We start from the raw sequence: 19,734 nt of genomic DNA, 5'->3' as shown, positions 1-19,734 counted from the left end.
GGGATCAATGTTAAATTTCTCAATTGACCCGATTTTACTGTTCAATGCCTCAATTGACCCGATTTTTCCATAGGAAACCATATTAAATGGCCCACAGAGGCCAAATAGGCACCTTAAAGTGTGAAATGGCCCCCACAATTGTTAACGCCACCCCACGATCAACATGAACCCGAAGCATGGCGAGCCCGCGTCCTACGACCTTTTCATACCCCCACTATCCACGTTGGCGTGGAGTTGAGAATAGAATAGTGTGGAGAGCGAGCGAGCCACCGAGCCCGAAGCGTGGCGAGCGGACGCGGATACCTTCACAGGTAATCGCGGGCTTCGCAGGTATCCGCGGCCCCTTGCGGGGCTCGCTGCGCTCGCCACGCTTCGGGCTCGGTGGCTCGCTGCGCTCGCCACACTATTCTATTCTCAACTCCACGCCGCCGTGGATAGTGGGGGTATGAAAAGGTCGAAGGGCACGTACCGCCGCCCCTCGCGGGCTCGCTGCGCTCGCCACGCTTCGGGTTCACGTTGATCGTGGGGTGGCGTTAACAATTGTGGGGGCCATTTCACACTTTAGGGTGCCTATTTGGCCTCTGTGGGCCATTTAATATGGTTTCCTATGGAAAAATCGGGTCAATTGAGGCATTGAACAGAAAAATCGGGTCAATTGAGACATTTAACATTGTTCCCTATGGGAAATCGCGTCGGTCGCGTCGGTCGCGTCGCACCCGATTTTTTTTTTTTTAGTGCATTCAATGCCTGCGATGGGCGCCGTGCTAGGTAAAGAGTACCAGAAACTATAAATAAATAATAATCCTATTATTACAAAGACATTACATAAGACATTAACGCATCGCAGCAGCATCAAAATATAAAATCCGGATACTGAAATAACCCCAAAATAAACCCACTTACTACTACTTCCTTCCCGCAATCTCTACTGGATTGCTTTTGAGCCGGGCAGGCTGCAAAAGGGCTGAATGTGATATATTGCAGGCGACCCTGTCACCTAGGAAGGTACTGGGTAACTCCAGGGGGGCTTGTGGGCAACTTCTCTGAGGGGACAAGTTGTCCTAGTGTATGCCCAGTTTAACAGCAAATTTAAACTGACATTGCTGGATCAACACAGAACAATAAACCAATAAAACAAAGATCTATATGAGACGAAGATTGGTTGACTTGATCTTTATTGATGGGCAGGGAAGGCAGTTCAGCGCTCAGTGAGCCTATCCTGTACCCAACAAAGTGCAAGCGCACAGTCAGCATTGCAGATGTTGGCAAGAGACGTTTTGCACTGAAAGCAAGGCTAGTGCACTGAAAAGGTTGAGACATTAGTGCAAAAGGCAGCAGATCGATCAAGAAAGATGAGCTAAGAGGACATGGACCGTATTCCCATCTGTAGCTGAAGAAGGCAAGGTCGTGGGCATAGGGATGTAATTTCCTTGCAGATGGTATCAATTAAGGTGATGAAGTTGAGGGTAGAGTGCAAGTTCTCCCTTGCAAAATTTGGAAATGAATTATTCCTGCTGTGTAACAGCCTACAGCCAATGCAGACCTAAAGGAGAAAATAAACAGGTGTTGTATGGCAGGGCGATGGGGGATACCGTCTGTCCGTATCCTAACATCAGAATCCTGATTGCTGGTGCTCCGACAGGGGGGCAAGTGCAAAGAAGCCCCTTGCAGGCTCGCCAAATTGACGTTAAATATCCAATTATTTTCTAGGGGCTTAACAAAGGTATACAGGACTACCACAATTACAGTCAGCATGGTACTGTTTTTATAGTGGAGGATGTACTTTAAGTTTTGTTCCTTACAACCTACGTTGTAAGTGTTGCTGCAAGAAGTATGCATTCTTTGTGTGTTTTCGAAACTCGACAAAACTCAATTATTAGTTGCTGCTCTAAAGATGGGCTACAGAGACTTGTATGCTTCATCGATGTGTCAATGCCCAGTTCTGGAAGCATTTAAAAAAAATAGTTGAAATTTTTTTTCATGATCTTGACGTGGATGATGACAAAATTGTTTTTATGAAGTGGGTCCAACATGACCAAATTGGTTAAAATCCCTAATACTGTGGCACAATTCCATGAATTTATTTGTAGTGCTGTTGATGCAACAGCCCATCTGTATACAGCAAAGTAGCAGGCTCTATGCCAGGTAAAGAAAACCATTAGTTCAAAAACAGAAGCTATGTAGATTTTGCAGAAAATTATTTATTCGTGTGCCAGGATGTAATTGAAGGATTCCACTGGGATCCTACATAAGCAACACCACCCATTTGCTGTACATTTTTCGCAAGTTAATTGTGACACTTTAAACTATGTGTCTTTGCGTTGGTTATAAACTATACCAGAGTCCATGTAGCAATGACTGTGCATGCCTTTGTTATGGTTAGGTATTACTAGCTTACAAACTACCAAAATTGGAATATGTTGACTACTATATTTGTGATACTAGTGCACAATACAAGACCTGCAAAAACATTTTGATATTATGCTTCTATAAGGATGACTTAAACGTTCAAGCAGATTTATTTTTTATTTTTTTGTTATTTTATTGGGAACACCTTCTGGTAAGAGGCAGTGGAATTCCATCACATCTTGACCGCTTTGGACCTGTATAGCTGGGCAAATGTACATGTCACAAAATGAAATACAGCATTGCAAAATCAAGTTGCATAGCCATCTAGATACAGGAAAGTGTATGGCAAGAATAGGTACTCACAGATTTTGGTCTATTAGTAATGAGGAGCTACACATGTATTCGTTGTCATCAAATGACATGAATACAGCAGGAACCAGAGTAATGTAGGGTACACACCAGAACAACCATGATCGTGCGACGATTGTGAAACTATTTCTTTTAAATCGTAGGGTGGTCATTTGAGTTGACGAATCTTTAGTGCAGCAAGTAAAATCTCCAATCCGACAAACGACCGGTGGGGGCGCGCATTGGAATTGTACTGAAAACAGGTACGATGATGCACTTTTTATATCCAGTCTGTCTTACAACAAGTCAAAATCGCGGAAATTATATCAAAATCATTCTGGTGTGTACCCAGCATTCGTGTAACTTTGACAGTCACAGTCACAAAATATGTAGACAAAAGTGATCTGGAACATACATAGCAGCAGTGTGCGATAACAGCTGGTATTATATTATTCAATGTAATGAGGAAGGACAAGATGTGCTGGTGCACTTAATGAAATAAAACCAATTAACAAATCTGTTCAAGAGAAGGGTTATTCACGTCCTCTGCGTAACAAAAATGCCTACTATCCAAGGAAGTACTGGAAGGCAGTATGCAATTTCGTTAAGAAAAATTACATACTGTTGCAATAGGTTCAATACAAGGGAAAATAGTGATTACTCAAGTTATGTTAAAATTTAAAATGTAATGGTTCCTTGTGAATGAAATACAACAGTAATTAAACATCAACTTCATTATTATTATTTTTTCTCGACTATAACGGAGTACTATGCCGTTTTTGTGGTCTTAATGCACCTACAAAAAATTGGGATATCTAGTTTAAATTTAACCTTGTGTTAATTATTTGAAAAAATTTGCGTTTTTGCCGTTACATGAAAACATAGGCAGATAGTCACTTGGGCCTTATTCTAGTTCACTCTTTCTGACAAAATCCTTCTTAGATGGACAAAAACATGTGCACTGCAGGTGGGGCAGATGTTACTTGTGAAGAGAAAATTAGATTTGGGTGGGGTTTTACTTCAAAGTGAGATCTATATTACAGTATAAAAATAAAGCAGCCAGTATTTTTCCTGCACAGAAACTAAATAAATCACCCAAATCCAATTCTCTATGCATATTTTATATCTGCCCCCCTGCAGTGCACATGGTTTTGTCCATCTAAGAAAGACTTTGACAGAGTGAACTAGAATAAGGCCCTTGGTTTCATTTTTGGATTCAGGAGGAAAAGTTATCTTAATAAGCACCCATGATACTTGTTATAAACTGGATAAAGAAGCCAAAATAAGTAACTTTTTAATGGAAAAAAAAAATCTATATTTAATAACTAAATGTCAGACTGTTAAGTTATTAGGCAGAAATAGTTGTTTTGACATTCAACTAAAATCTATTCATGAAAATCTGAGACGGGTTTTTGACACACCTGGTTGAACTGACATGGAATGATCCTCGGGTAGAGCGTGGAAACTAACCTTAATCATTCCTTTGCTCCCACATGTAAAATGGCTAAGAAGCATCACTGTCATTGCAGCTAGGTGGTAAAATCAAATCTCTTTGAACAATAAAAGTTCTAGTGTACTGGGAAAACTGGACATTTTCCTTCCAACTGAACGATTAGGTTGGGTATACACTTGTCTATATCATCTGTTCCCTTGAAAATAATATAGATCTTTAGCGGATCAGAAAATGTGCCCATCTGATAGGTCGGTTAACAACAGAGTTCAGACCTATAGCATTGGCTCCAATGCCATTATGTCTAGCAGATAAATTTGCATGACTGGCTGTGTGTTTGGGCAACGTACCGCACACTGGCTTCATGGACGACTGACATGGACATCAAAGCTGGGTAGGAAAATTCATATGCCCAACCAGCTGCAATGTCTGGATTAACAGATCGAGCTGCTGATCGGTAAGTGTGTATGCTTACTAGGATCAGCTTGACGGCCTATTAGCAGATCTCTCTGTGTAGTGTGTAACCAACCTACTTCTGTATGTGAAATGTTGACCGATTTTACAATACAAATTCCCTACCATACTTATTTATAGTCGGCTGCATTATGCCATAAACACATTGACTTACTAGTATATATTGGCATGTTGGAGGAAAGTGAAACACCTTTCTGGAATTCATACAAATCCCTTGTTCCCGCTGAAGTCCTGGACAAAAGATCTAATGTATACACACTGAAGGATATAGTTAATAATGTAGTTCAATTAAGTCTTTCGGTACCCTATCCATACATTGTCATTTACTATATAGTGAAATTGGATTCTTACCTGGGAACCAAGCAGGGTTTTTACAGTGTTAAATCTGGGTAACCTGTTTTGACCCAGACAGGTAAGGTGGCCTTGGTGCAGCTCCTGCCTGTCCGCCACTGACAGCGACAGCCCACCCGTCGCTGACCAGCCCACCCACCCTTCGTTGACAGGAGCTGATTGGCTGGTAGTTTATCACTCTTCAATTTATCACTTTGAAACTTTTTGCATCTGGTCCTTTTAGTGTGTCTTGAGGAGAGTAATTGGAAAACACTGATCTAAAGCATGGCATACCGAATTTCGGAACGTGCTGGTGGTTTTGTTGCCATTTATGTGAGTAATTTTTTAGTATCTCGGCAGAACATTGACATGTTCTGAATGTCGACATTCAGTAAGTTGAGACAGACGTCGCGTAGACATATAAAATATCCACTAAATCAACACTTATGTTGGCACAAAAATGTTGCCGGGCCGATTTTGTGTTGGTTTTAGCGTTCAGCTAAAATATGCAAAAAACTAAACCTTCTTGTATAAAAATGTTAAATGTGGACACTTTAACCATGTCGACATGAACCCCAGAGTGAGTAGGCTTGCCTAGTTATGTATAAATGCTTTGTGTAGACAGCCTTGGTACATCTTAGAAGCTTGCTTCATAACTTAATCTGCTAATTGTTGGAAAAACTGATAACTGTGGTTGTAATGAGGAAGAAAATTGGCACTTTTAGATAAAACATTTAGAGGTTTATTTGTAGATCTGCGGTTTTACATGTTGCTGGTTTTCACTTCTGCCGCAAGCTTTAAAGTCTATTTTTTTAATTTTATTTTTTGTAGACCATGCATTGCGTGCAAACATGTTCATTAATGAAGGTCTTTTTTTCTGGTTTTCTATTTTTTTTTAATTTGTTCTTGAATTTAGCCACTGTTTAATATGAAAAAAAGAGCAGTCACATTGGTATTGTCCTGCTTTATTTACCAAACCCCTTGGGTGCTGACTTGTGAAGTGTCTTTGTAAATGCATGATGGTCAGTTGGTCATGCTGTAAGATGTGTGGTGGGTGGTACGTAGCGGTGGTGGACAATGATTTATTTATACAAGAAAAGGTGCTTGAGTGTTATGTGGCTTTGGCTGGTCGTGTGGATTATTCTGTGGTAAAGTGTGTGATATTAGGAATGCACATTTAGCCAGGGGGTCACACACATGGTGGAACATGGGGAAAAAAGCAATGGCCCTTCTAAATGCAACGTTTATTCAAATCGTCCTATCCTAAGCTCATACAGCACTGACTGGGTCACAGAGCTGCTTCTTGTTTTCTGATATAACAGAGAGGCCACTTGAATACAAAGCTTCAACAGAACAGAGGGTACCCATACTTTATGTACATCTATAGAGTGTTTGAATGAAAGAAAATACCGACAGTTTTTTAAGCGCTCCTATGTATAGATACAGATGTCACTCCATCATTAATATCTCTGATAATGACTCATGTGACATAAAAAGAAAAGACCAAATATAGTGTAATACCGTCAGATACAAATTCTAACAGATTTTACCTGTATGTGATGAGAACCGTACCCTGTGTAATTGTCCACTTAATAATAGACCATCAGCGCTCAGGATTGAGGGAGCAATGACACTCCTTGGAGTGCTTCAATATTCTCCAAATTATTCCATATGTAGACAAACCAAATAATATGTGTCCAAATAGTGAAATAACATTTTAATAGACTAAAAAACCATACATTTCATGATGGGTGTAAACAATGGACTCTCACCAGATTTTAATGTCCACTATGCAAAGTAGACAAACAGAACATGAGATGATAAACCACAGGCGTCCCTGGATGCTTGTTGTAGATGTTAAGTCCCGATGTATCGTCCAGTGTTTACAAGTCCCCTCCTCCAACGCGTTTCAGACCATATGTCCTTTATCAATACTTATTTCAAGGGCATAAATAGTTTTGGGGGATTTGGTTATAGAACACCTTTTTATAGAGTGTCTAGAAAATCATCATACCCTGTGATTTTACTCACTGGGGAGTAAAATATTTCCAGATTTCTTTACACCTTTGCCGTAAAACATACAGTTCTAAAAAAAAACTACTGTTGGATACATCTCTCCCAGCTTTAATCATGTCCAGTTGTGCTGCAGAGTTAAAAACCACTATGACATAACAAGTGTTCAATGGTTTACAATAGGCATGGTGTGTATGGTTTTCTCCATACGTAGCGCACAGTTCAGTCCAGAAACTTCTGTCTTGTTGTTTTCTGATTGGCTGAGAGGGAGAGCATTCTTAGCCAATCAGTGGCTGGTCCACCGTGACACTGCACCCCCACACCCTGAGCGCTCAGCGTAGCCCAGACCCTGGTGCTGCCCAGGTTTTTCTTTTTTTTTTTTTTTTTTATTCTGCCCCCACAGCTACTTGAGATGCAAGTTATCCCATGTAAAAAATGGCCAAATTGTTAATGAGCTCTTCCTGGGAGCTGTCGGCCTATGGGAGTCTTAAGATTCCTCTGTCCAATCTGTCTGGTGGAAACAAAGATCTGGTAAAATGTGGGAACATATGACAATCAATCAGTGGAGAACCATCACTGGTTATTATAGTTAAAGCCAGTTTACTTAACAAATTTAACCAAACAATTGTTTTTGTTCATTTTCCAGTGTTTGAGAGCAATTGGTTGATTGTCACATGCTGCCACACATCACCAGATTGGACAGACAAATCTGTAGGTGTGGACCCAGCGTCGGACCTCTTCTATTTAGCATTGTGTTCAGGATATATCCACATTGGGGACTTATTGCAGGATAGCACCTATGAAGACTTCATTTACTGCTACTTCGTTAAATTGCTTATAAGCCTAACAAAGTATTCTGTACAGAAACCATTAATATATAGATCCACCTCCTTTTTCATTTACGTTGAATGTTTATAATACATATCAAGACAAAATATATATATATATATTTTAAGTTTTGATGGTTATATATCAGTCTGTTTACATTACAAATGTGCAGGTTTGAATTTACCCGGATCTCAAAACAGGAACTTAATTGCTATATGCTGTCACATGTTTTTGCTCCAAAACATGTGACAGCTTGATAGCCAATAAGATCCCGTTTTGAGATCCGGGTAAATCCGAACCTGCACATCTCTAGTTTACATATATAAAATATTGAAAACTACATGTTTGATTGTGGTTTTGTGTAATTGATCCATGTCCACCCTGGTGATGGATTTCAGATTAGCACAGAAGTTTCATTATTTGAATAGTGATAGTTGGTGCTTTTACGAAATATATCTGCTTTGACATATAACCTATTGTCTATTGGTTGCGCACCCCCTATTTGATACTCTATTTACATAGTTACCTGGGGGTCTTTTTTTCACCTCAAACATGATGAGAGTCCTGTGTAAGTGACAACCCCCTCTGTCCCTATATCTGGGTGTGCAATCAGGAGCATGCTAAAGCTTTCCACAGCTTTTTTTTTTTTTTTTTTATAGTTAGAGGGTTGTGATGCCTTGGTTGGCAGTTCCTGACACTGCTTAGCAAGTAATACCACTTTCATATTGCAAATTCTGGTTTGCACACAGGTCCAACCCGAGAGCGACTTGCCAGGTGAAACGACCTGGCAATTAGGGAGGCCAATCCCGGGCCATTTTTTTCAATCCCGGGATTGGCCTCCCTATTGAATAAATTACCTCCAACGGAGGATGAGCAGCTGTGCGGCGGTGGAGGAGGCGGGTAACTCTATGTCCGGGCAAGACGAGGCAGAGTGGGAGGCAGTGTGTGGCTGCGCAGCCACACAACCTTGTTGCCAGGCAGCGCGATGTTAGGTCACGCTGCGCAACTACATAGTGTTCCCACGCCGTCGCGTCTGCCCGTACTCAGCATTACCCACCTCCTCCCCGGCCCGTTTAGTGCTACACTGGGAAAAGGGATCAAATGCGCATGCGCATTTCAATCCCGGGATTGGAGCCTCCAATCCCGGGATTCAAATCCCGGTCAAAAATTTCCGGGATCCCGGGATCGGCATCCCTACTGGCAATAAGCCAGCTCACTAACGTAAAGTAGGGGCGGAGCTGTGGCACATCATAAGGGTTTGGGGGAGGAGGCAGCACTTGGAGCTGAAGCTGCCTCCCTGTAGTGTAAAGGGGACCCGATTTTATGCGTTTACACTGCCCAGCAACCCGGTCCGACCTGGGTAAAACCCTTCTTTTGACCCGGGTCGGAATGCCAGATTGATACAGGCTTTTCCTGTTGGCTCCTTCACACCACACAGTGACCCGAGTTATTTGTGCGGTGTGAAAGGGGTATAAGTCTGTCGCACTCACAGCCAGATGTATGGATAGCTGTTAGATATATCTGATGTGCTGCAGGGATAATGCCAATATATCTAGACATTTAATGGGGGAAATGTACTAAGATGGGGGTTCTATTTCACATGGGATGTTGCTATGGGCAACAATAAGATGCAATCTATTATCTTCTAGAATGTGCTAAATAAGTACATTCTGATTGGTTGCCCATAGTAAAGGCCCCCATACACTACGCGATTTGGCCCCAATTTTCACACGATTCTGGAGGATTGGGCCGAGAAATCGGGTGTAATTGGCCAAATTGCGTAGGGCATGGGTCTTCAACCTGTGGCCCTCCAGATGTTGTGAAACTACATGTCCCAACATGCATTGCCACATTTTTTCCTATAAGAGCATGCCAAAACTGTCAGGGCATGCTGGGACATGTAGTTCCACAACATCTGGAGGGCCACAGGTTGAAGACCCGTGGCGTAGGGTATGACAGCCAATCAGCGGCCGCCCAGTCTTTTGAATAGGATTTCTTTCTATTCTCCCGCTGCGCCCCAGGTCTCTGCTCTGCATCTGCGCCACGGTCCCCGCTCCCTGCCTGCCACTACATCTCGTGCCGCTCCCCCGGACAGTCCCCACTTGGACCCCGGGTTTTTACATGTGATAAATCGCATCCGATTTATTACATGTAAAAAATGGTACATCAAGTGCCAAATCTTATCAAGCTCCCCTGGGGAGCTCGGGAAATCGGGGATGACTTGTCCTTAGGACAAGTCGCCCTAGTGTATGGGGGGCCTTTACATCCCATGTGAAATATAACCCCCATCTTAGTAAATATCCCCCTTTAGGTTATGTTATTCCCCGACTGATTATTCACACTGGTTGTTATCTTGTGTCATTTAAGCCCCCTATGCAAAAGAATTTCTGAGCGATATTGTTCATAGAATCGGCTAGTGTGTACACTCAATATCAAGTATCTGCCGTCCACGGCCCATATGACGGCTAGTGTGTATGGGGCTTTGAATTTGTTTACAATACTTCTGTGGTAGAATTTGAGACCATATACAAATGTACCCTTGTGTGATTTTGAAATGTGGATTTTTTTTTTTTTAAATTAAAATATTATTTTTTGTTTGTTTGCGGATTATACAAAAGGTGGCAATAACAAAATTCCTCTGTCCAGTAGAAGGTTTTTGTTCAGACAAAGACATTCTAACTGTGCTATTGGTAGTGGTAGATTAGCTCTGCCTACACTTACAGGGAAAGGAAGTGTTCTTGGATACAAAGAATTTGTTATACTTAATGAAGCTGGTTAATCCCAAGAATCCAAAATGATTTTGTTTTCTCCTACAAAACAAATTGGATAAATTGTATGAATGTTGGCAAAGAAATGAAATAAATGCCAGAGAATGACCTTGGGGGGCTTTTAGTTATCACCTGCACATATATGCAAATATTTGTAGTGATTGCAAGCTGGATTATTGACTGCTATAGTACTGCTGGAATTCTAGTTATGTTTAAGCACCCTGACAGGCAGAGATTTGTATTATTTGATAGTGTCTAAAGGTGATTAACCCTAGCTTTCCCACATACATTATACTTGCCAAGCCAAATGTCTGCTTTATTTGCCATATATTGCTTTTTATACTTATAGTGCAATATATTAATCTATTGGGGGAATTCAATTGTTTACTCACACCTGCAGCTTCTGTCTAATTTTATGAGCAGTATTCAATTGTTTGTGCAGCTGGGCATCCATTACTGCACATGCCACTTTTAAATGCACAGGGAATTACTTGCTTACAGTGGCTAAACCGCTGCAAACTGCCAGACGCACTGCTCAAATTCCACCTGCAAGCCACCTCAGAAGAGTGTGAGAAGAAATAAAGGATGTCAGTGGCATGATGGTTCAGCGGAACAAACAATTGAATAACTCATGGTCCTTGGATTGGAGCTGGGGCAACGCAAAACATTATTCTAGTGAACAATAAGTGTGTGACTCTTGCTCAGTTTGTTTTCTGCTTTTGTTTGTTTCCTCAAAGATGGTGTTCGAGGGCCGGGGTGGCGAGAACATCCAGAGCGCCGTAGGCGGTTCGAGTTTGACTTCAGAGAACGAGATGATGAACGTGGCTATCGAAGGACTCGGAGTGGCTCTGGTAGTGCGGAGGATGAGAGGGACAGCTTGCCAGAATGGTGCCTGGAGGATGCAGAAGATGAAACGGGCACCTTCGACTCTTCAGGGGCGTTCCTACCTTCCAAGGTATGACTCACCTTCTGGTGTCACATTTTTTTTTAATTAGTTACCCTGCATTTTTGTGTTAAATAATGTATCTGCTAGGGCTCCCTTCCCTTTCGGTGAATGCATCTGTTCTTTTCCCAGAAGGTGCAGAAGGAATGTATTCCTGAGGAGCAGGAGCTGGACTTCCGTCCTGTGGGAGGAGAAAACCACTCAGATTCTGATGGTAATAACTTAGAAGATTCCAAAGAGGCAGCTGAGAAAGCAAATGAGATGGCGAGAAATGACCGCTTGGAAGAAAGATCAGGTATAGTGGATAGCTGTCCTTTTTTAAATGAATGTTATTGAATGATGAGTTATTGGATATCGTTATTTGTCTCCAATACATTTTCTTTGTGTATTCCATTCAGTGTCTACATCTCTAGAGACACATGCCCTGTCGCCAGCAAAGAGGACGGATTCTCATGCTGATCTGCCTGTCCAGAAGGCTATTACTCCAACAGTTAACAATAACAGTGAGCAGGAAGTAAAACCTCAAACGCCTCCAGCAGCGCCAACCCCGCTGAGCCATAAAGAAGGTCAGAAATGAAACATGGGCAGTATTTGCCTTAATTCACGTTTGCCTGAACAGTAAACTAACCTTTGCGCTCTCAGTAGTTGAATTTGTGCATTTACTGAAATTTCTTCATGATCTATTGTTTAGTTTAATGTAGTAATTTACTGAAGTTGTGCACCTGCTTCAAGCAGACCAGAAGTGCACCATCAGATTTGACAACTGGGGATTGTTGTCATTAAGTCATTGGTAGCATGTGCTTCAGGTATCTGTCTCTCATCAATGATTGCGGATAACCACCGGGACTGTGTAGGTATGGGGCCAGTTTGTCACATGTCCCAGCAATGCACTCCGTACTGAAAGCAGATTGTGCAATATGAAAGCAGTGGAGTAGTTCTGTTTTGTCCTAAGCAACCTTTTTATTTCAATTTCTCTATGGGTCTTGTCCTGGTAAAGCTGGTTACACAGTGTGTTATTGATCAATTTATCGTTACGGGACAATTCGTAACTTTAAATCGTTCACATGATATAGTTTGTACATATTTGCAGTGCAGCAGGTAAGTGACTCCATCTTCCATCATTAATACATGCAGTTCCATCTGAGGATATTGGCAATGACATCCTACTTCTGGGCGTGGCCACTGACGATAGTCTGTCATTTGGAAATTGCAGTGTGTGTACGCACTATATAGTTTGAATGAGAGTTCAAGGGAAATCGTTGACAATATTTATTGTTTGCACATAGTATAGGCATGGTTGTTGGATATTCTTTTTTTTACTATTACTTTCTGTTGATGGGCAACAGTGCATTCCTGCTTTCCCCATACACAGTAGATAAGAAAGTAAAAGAAATCCCTCAGTAGAGCCCGTGTGTATTTCCAGTAGTTCAGCATTGCTCAGATTAATGGACACCCCTTATATGGGGTCTGATGTAAAAGAAACAATGTTTTGTTCAGTAGGTATTGCATTTAGGAGCATTCCATTGTCCCATGGCAGAGAATTAATTTGGCCTATATTATATATAGATGATGTGGTGATCATTCTAATGAAGACACAACTCCTTTTTTATTATGTTGAGAGAAACAACTGTTCTAAACAATGTGTATCTTTATGTACATAACCAAAACACTTTGCGTAGTGATGAATAAATTGATTTCATTATTCCCATTGAACCAGGAACAGTACTATCTGAAGTCAATCAGTAGTGGGGTTAATAAGGCTTGTTTAGCATTCTAATCTGAGGTTACGTATTTTATAGGGTGTACACAGATTTCAGTCTAGTTTTCTATTCGATTTTGCTTATCGAATCAAATGGTTTTTAGCCTCATTTGATACCGATTTGATCCTGGTGCACGCTCCCGTTTAGTCTATATCAAATAGAAGAATACTCTGCAGGCAAGACTGTATAGTACAGATATGTACTATATAGTCTAAATCAAATGCGGTTTGCTTGCTGTGTGATTTCGATCCGGATTGATGGAATCGGGATCTAATCGCAATGAAATCGCACTGTATGTACACCCCTTAACTTGTTTTCCTCTTTGTCTTAAAAAACTTTTTTATTTTGAAACATGAACTCAGTTATATCCTTTTAATACTCACATTCACCTCACCATTGGTATCCAGCGTGACTGCGATATTTCCATTAAACAATGACTTAATTCAACAAATTTCTATTAAAAAAAAAAAAAACTTATTTTTTTGTACATTCTCTACAACTGCCAGCATTCTTTTTCCAATCCTGACTTTGCTCATCTCTTCAGCTTTTCACAGCAGGCAACATAGAACAGCTTCACCCTTAAGATATTATGTTCTAAAATCATTTTCAGCTGTTATAATGGAAGCTGTTTCTCAAGTATCCACTAATGTTTGTTGTTTCAACAGTATACCCCAAATTTGCTTAATTAAACTACTCCTTAATTGGAGTATATTTATACTTCGCCACTTGTTGCTTTTTAGATGTTTACCACTTTTGATAAGATTTGTATGTTATATTTATTAGCCCACTTAATACTGCAATGTTGGCATTTTGTAATAAAGTGGAGAACTATGCTTAGGGGGGTATTCAATCCGCGCCGCTATTTCCGACAGAGGAAATAGTGGCGGACGCCTATTCAACAATGTTGTTCCCGACAGCATTGAAGAGGCAGCTTGACGGAACGGACCCGACTTCTATTGTCGAGATCACGGCCTTCTTTGCAGACACTCCCCCTTCCCAATAAACTGGCAAGGGTACCGAAAACGGGCCTAGGGTTCCGACTGTTGGGACGTTCCGACTGTCGGAACCCAGGATTGAATACCCCCCTAGCTGTTGAAGTAGAAATGTTTAGGCTTTCAGCTATTTCTAGACTGGCAACTATTAGTCTTTTAATGTGTCTATTGTATTGTTTCACATTGTCTCTGCAGATTCTGCTTCACATGGTCCCAGAGGTTCACTCGAATCAACAGCTTCTTGTATACCTCAATCCCCATCTCCTGTATTTACCCAAAGCACTGCTGCTCAACACGTCAAAGGTTCTCATCAGGGACTAGCAATTCATTCCTCGCCTCCTCTCCAGATAAGCCCTTCCTCTGGGCCTACATATCCTTCAGGGTGTGCTGCACCAGGAATGGGCACACTACACCCTGATGAAGAGGACGGTCTAGATCATCTAGAGCAGGTAAAAGACTATAGGATGAGTTTTATCAGAACATTTTATGTTCATGTGTGTTTTTTCTTTGTCACAATTTTGTTACCATTCTCTATACTCCCTGCATATGGATTAGCAAACCGAATTTAGTAACTGATTAGCAACTAGTAATGAGAAATGATTAGGAGTCTTTCAGTGGTTACTTAAGAAGTAATTTGTAACCATTTATAGCAGGCACAACAGATGGTGGCGTACCTGCAGGACGGGACGCTAGATGATGACCGGTTACCAGGGAAAGCACCGGAGCACAGAATGAAAGGACCGTCTTCAGACAGCCAACAGAAATGGTTCTACAAAGATCCGCAGGGAGAAATCCAAGGTGAGCGTTGTCCTATTGTCTTGTGCTTCTAGTGTCTGTATATTACTGACTTGCATTATAGAATGTTGCTTTGTGTTCTGCATTTCAAACCACAGTTGTCTATTTCATAGGTCCTTTTAATAATCGAGAGATGGCAGAGTGGTATCAAGCTGGATACTTCCCCATGACATTATTGCTAAGGAGAGTTTGTGACGATGCCTTTCAGACACTTGGTGATCTAATTAAATTATGGGGCAGAGTCCCATTCATCACCCCCACAGCTCCTAGAATAGTAAGTCATCTTCCTTTGTTCTGATTAATGGGAATGCTTCTTTCCTACAGCTCAGTATTTGTTTTATTTCTCACTAATCCACTCTGGGGGTACCCCGATACCTTGATATTTTTGGGGTACTAAGGTTTAGATAGGCACTTGTTGCAGTGTCTTTCCCCTCAATGGCCCAGGCGCTGGATGTGATACCCGTATGTGCATGGAGGTGTGTGTGTGTGTGGGTTGGGGGGGGGGTGGAGTTGTAAGTCGTGCCAAATCACTTCCAAATGTCAGCCCAAATTGCCATCTGGGCATTTAAAGCTAGATCTAAAAGAAAGATAGCACTTTGGGTAATTTACTTATATCTGTTGTTTATATAGAGCACACATATTCCATATTTACAGAGAATAATTGAACACTCATCATTCCCTGTCTCAGTAGCGCTTACAATTTATATTTCCTACCAATTGTATATGCACACAGACATTCTAGGGTTAATTTTATTGGGAGTCAACCTACGTTACCTTGTAATTTTTTTTTTTTTGCTATGTACGGACACTTTGTGGCGCCTTATAAATAAACGTACTACTACTAGTATGTTTTTGTATTGTGGGAGGAAACCGGAGTAAATTTGCGCAAGGACAGGGAGAATATACAAACTCCGCACATGGTGGGATTTGAACCCATGACCTCAGTACTGTGAAGCAGTAATGCTTACCACTAGAACATCCGTGCTGCCCTGAGTAATAACCTAACTATACAAGACTAATTCCAATAATATAAACAGTTATAAATTGTAAGATGTACCACTGTGGCAGATGATATTGACGTTGAAGCTAGTAATGGAACACTCACTGAGTATGACACTAAAAAATGGGGTTTATTGCCAGGTTACTGCCTGGTTGACACAGTTCGAGGTGCGGTGTGACATTACCAAACCTAATAATCCAGATCGACCAACCTTTAACTCTTGAGTTCATTGTCTTAAAATGTCTCCCCTATACCTCACCTATACTGTATCTCTAGCTGGTTACTGCCTTTGCAAAAGGGGGGTTTGGCTTGCCCCAGTAGCATAACTATAGAGGGCACGGGGATGTAGCTCCTATGTGGCCTGTCCGCTTGAGGGACCCAGCAAATATAGTAGTTTCCTTATTGGTAAAGGGGAACAGGAAGATTACTGGACCAATCAGGGGTTTTATTATTTCCTCCATGTGTTTTTTCAATGGGGGGTGGGGGAGGGGATATTTCAAGATGTTTCTATGTGGCCCGCATAGTTCTATTTATGCCACTGGGTTGCTCCATGTAATATGGCAAGTCATTTCAGATGCACAGTCTTCAATCTGTTCACTGTCAATGTGTTTTCCACAAATTGCTAAAACAATATTTTGTCGTGTATGGATGCAGCCCGGGAAGATCTGCATGCAGCTTTGCCAGACTTGTTGCAAAGCTTCAATAAAGGGGGGGCACATCTTCAAGGTAGCAGTGTTTGTCGAAGTGGATATGAGAGAGATTGGGAATCTGTCTTTTACTGCTCAATCCCTTTGGGTGACCAAACATTTAAACACCTTCTGCTTTATCTGGTGTCCTGGGTTCCTCGGTTAATGAATATCGGATCTGGTGGAAGAGATCAACTTTTGTGTTTTCCAGCAGTGTCCTACTTCCCTGTAAATCCTGAGCGAGTAGTGTCCTTAAAATAGATAGTGAAATAGATAATGAGAAGTTTAAAAAAAAAAAAAAAAAAAAATTCTTTTCTTTTTGGCTCGTGCTTTGAGGATTTGCGTAAAACAACCTCTTAATTTTTTTGGTTGTTGTAACTTATTAAGCCACAAGTAAAGAGCCCTGCTCATATGAAGCTTTCCATCTACCATGTGACATTTTTTGTGCAATGTCGCTCCTGATGTTTGTTTCGTATGCATGGTCACAAGGCTTAATTTCTTTTCTTTTACAGGGAGACTTAGGCCCTGAACATTTAGGCCGTCATCAGGACATAACCACCCTATACCAGTTACAGCAACTGCACTACCAGCAGTTTCTTATACAGTAAGTGCTTCTGCTAATCCACTAAATGTGTGCTGCGTGTCTGTGTTGCAGATTCCCCGTTATAGGAAGACACAGAGCTTGAGATCTTTTACTCCTGTATGGCAGGGCCATGGAAAACCGGCACAGACTCTGCCAATCTTCTTTTTTTTCCCCAAAAAGCCAAATTTCGGCTACCCCACACTGAATACACACGTGTCTTCCCAGAATGAGGATGTCATGGAAAAACGTGCAACATATGTTCATATTGAGACTGGGTCGCACACACTGCAGGATATCTGGAGATTTGTGGCAGAGATTGATAAACCTGACTGTTAAGCCCCCCATACACGGCCCGATTTTGAGGTCCGTTTTGTACTTTTAAAGTACACATCGGATCGCATGCATTGCGATCCGATACGATGCGTACCTAGTACAAAAAGTATGCAGCACATACTCTTTTTACCTTACTATGTGATGCGCGCATCGCATAGTACAGAACGGAGCCGGCAAAAACGGAGCGTCTATGGGCTCCATTAGTGTTGATTATTGAACAGTCATTATTGGCGGCAAGAGATTTCCAATTTATCTTTGAAATGTCACAATTGGTTCGTACACACTGTGGGACAAAACAAGCCTGATGCCCCGATTATATGGAAATTGTTCAAAAATTTTTTTGTATGGTATGTTTCTAGCATTAGAGTGGGTTCTACCAGTGCATACCCTTAATAAAAAGACTAATGTGCAGCATCTCAAAAGATCATCCAAGATGAATGCTGTATAAACTCCTCTCCCCATTCCACCAAAGGGCTGGAAGCAAGAGATTAGTATCTGACAGTGTGTTACATTGTTCTTTACTGCTATGTCCTCATACATCTATACTACACATACGGCCTCGCTTTGCCTGCCAAGTTGCAGGAGAAACTTTGAGCGTTGGACATCTTTGTTTTTTCTTTTTCAGAAAATTTAATCTTTGTTACAACAGTGTGACTATTACGCACAAAGATATTGTGCTGATTAATTTATGACCCTTCTATATCTGTCTCTGAATTTGTAAAGTTTTTTCTGCTCCATATAGACTCAACCTATATACAACAAGCATTTTTTTTTTTTTTAGGGAAAAAAGGTTTTAAGTGTTATGGCCCATACACACTTAAAGATTTTCATTTCAAAAGACTTTGCCAAAATCTCTGAAAGATATATCTTTCACCAAAGTAGTTCGTACACACTGAGCTATTTTCACCAAAGAGCGAGAGATTTTCAGACGGCGAAAGACTTTGATGAAAATCTTTCATTAAAAAAGGATATTTACATAATGGGCGGGGTTTGAATTCCAAGGGTGGGAGCAGGGGCCCTTTAATTTCAGTGCATTTCTGTTTTTTGGGGCCTGATTCAGAACTGATTGCTGGGCTGGGTATATTCGGAGCCCAGCGATCAGGTAAACGCCACCCCGGCTGTTACTGCATAATATACATTGGTGGGCCGTGGTATATATAGCCGGCACTCAGCTCTGTAGGATAATGGGCCCCGTGCCCTCAGTGGTGTCCGGTGATGACCGGGCAGATAAATAGGAGATAAATGTACAGCGGCACTGGGGTCTTTAAATAACTCAGACAAGACGTTGCCACACATGTTAACGTTGTCTGAGTTGTTTGAAGACCCCAGTGCCGCTGTACATTTATTGTATATGTATAAATAGGTAAGCCTTTCATTGGTGGCAGTGGAGCTGCGTCAGCATGGGGACACTGTGGAGCGGGCGGCTGGAATCACTTTGCCGCGTTCCGACACTCTGAGTCAGAGGGTCAGATGACAGCGGGGACCAGGAGCTGCTGCGGGCGGGTGAGCGTCTTTTTCCCCCTGCTCCGTCTCCGTGCTGCGAGCAGGGGGAGGGGAAGGGGGGAGAGCAGGGGGAGGCGGCGGAGCGGCGGGGCGGTACACGGGCTGAAAGTGGATAATCTTTCAGCCCGTGCTGCGCACACACTCAGCGATGATGGATAAAAAACCATCCATCATCGCTGGCATGCTGGTAAAACCAGCCGACGTGGGTCCTCGCTAGCGATGATGCGGGAGCGTGCATCATCGCTAGTAAGCAATCTGTGGGGCATACACACTAGGCGATTTTCAGCTGAAAATCGCTCAAAACGGCTGTTTTGATCGATTTTCATGTGAAAATCGTCAAGTGTGTATGGGCCTCTAGAGTTGCAGGGAACCTGGGGTCTATTTGACCTCCTACATCTCATGCTGCTTGGTGTATTGAGTATAGATGTAAGAACACATCTGGTTGTTTTCCATGTACAGTCATAAATATTGGGACATCAATACAATTCTCATATTTTGGGCTCTATACACCACCACAATGGATTGATTGACTTGGCCATTGCATAACATCCCACTTAATTCCCTTAAAAAACTATTTGG

At 41.7% G+C, this 19,734-nt stretch overlaps 1 protein-coding gene across 12 annotated transcripts in view; it reads left to right on the top strand.

The window, feature by feature from the left end:
* Positions 1-19,734, top strand: part of GIGYF2 (GRB10 interacting GYF protein 2) — a 94,933-nt gene that overhangs the window by 55,708 nt on the left and 19,491 nt on the right. For 9 of the 12 annotated variants that reach the window (XM_083178120.1, XM_083178124.1, XM_083178119.1 and 6 more), the window contains 7 exons: positions 11,298-11,515; positions 11,636-11,798; positions 11,902-12,069; positions 14,451-14,704; positions 14,906-15,053; positions 15,164-15,324; positions 17,249-17,340. In XM_083178120.1, coding sequence (XP_083034246.1) covers positions 11,298-11,515; positions 11,636-11,798; positions 11,902-12,069; positions 14,451-14,704; positions 14,906-15,053; positions 15,164-15,324; positions 17,249-17,340 — 1,204 coding nt within the window. The remainder of the gene's footprint in view (positions 1-11,297; positions 11,516-11,635; positions 11,799-11,901; positions 12,070-14,450; positions 14,705-14,905; positions 15,054-15,163; positions 15,325-17,248; positions 17,341-19,734) is intronic. The other 3 variants (XM_083178123.1, XM_083178126.1, XM_083178125.1) reach the window with 3 other exon arrangements.

The sequence above is a fragment of the Crinia signifera genome, chromosome 3, assembly GCF_055691185.1.
Source record: "Crinia signifera chromosome 3, ASM5569118v1, whole genome shotgun sequence".
Taxonomy (NCBI): Eukaryota; Metazoa; Chordata; class Amphibia; order Anura; family Myobatrachidae; genus Crinia; species Crinia signifera.
The sequence above is the reverse complement of the archived record's forward strand: the minus strand, read 5'-3'. Positions and strand labels throughout refer to the sequence as shown.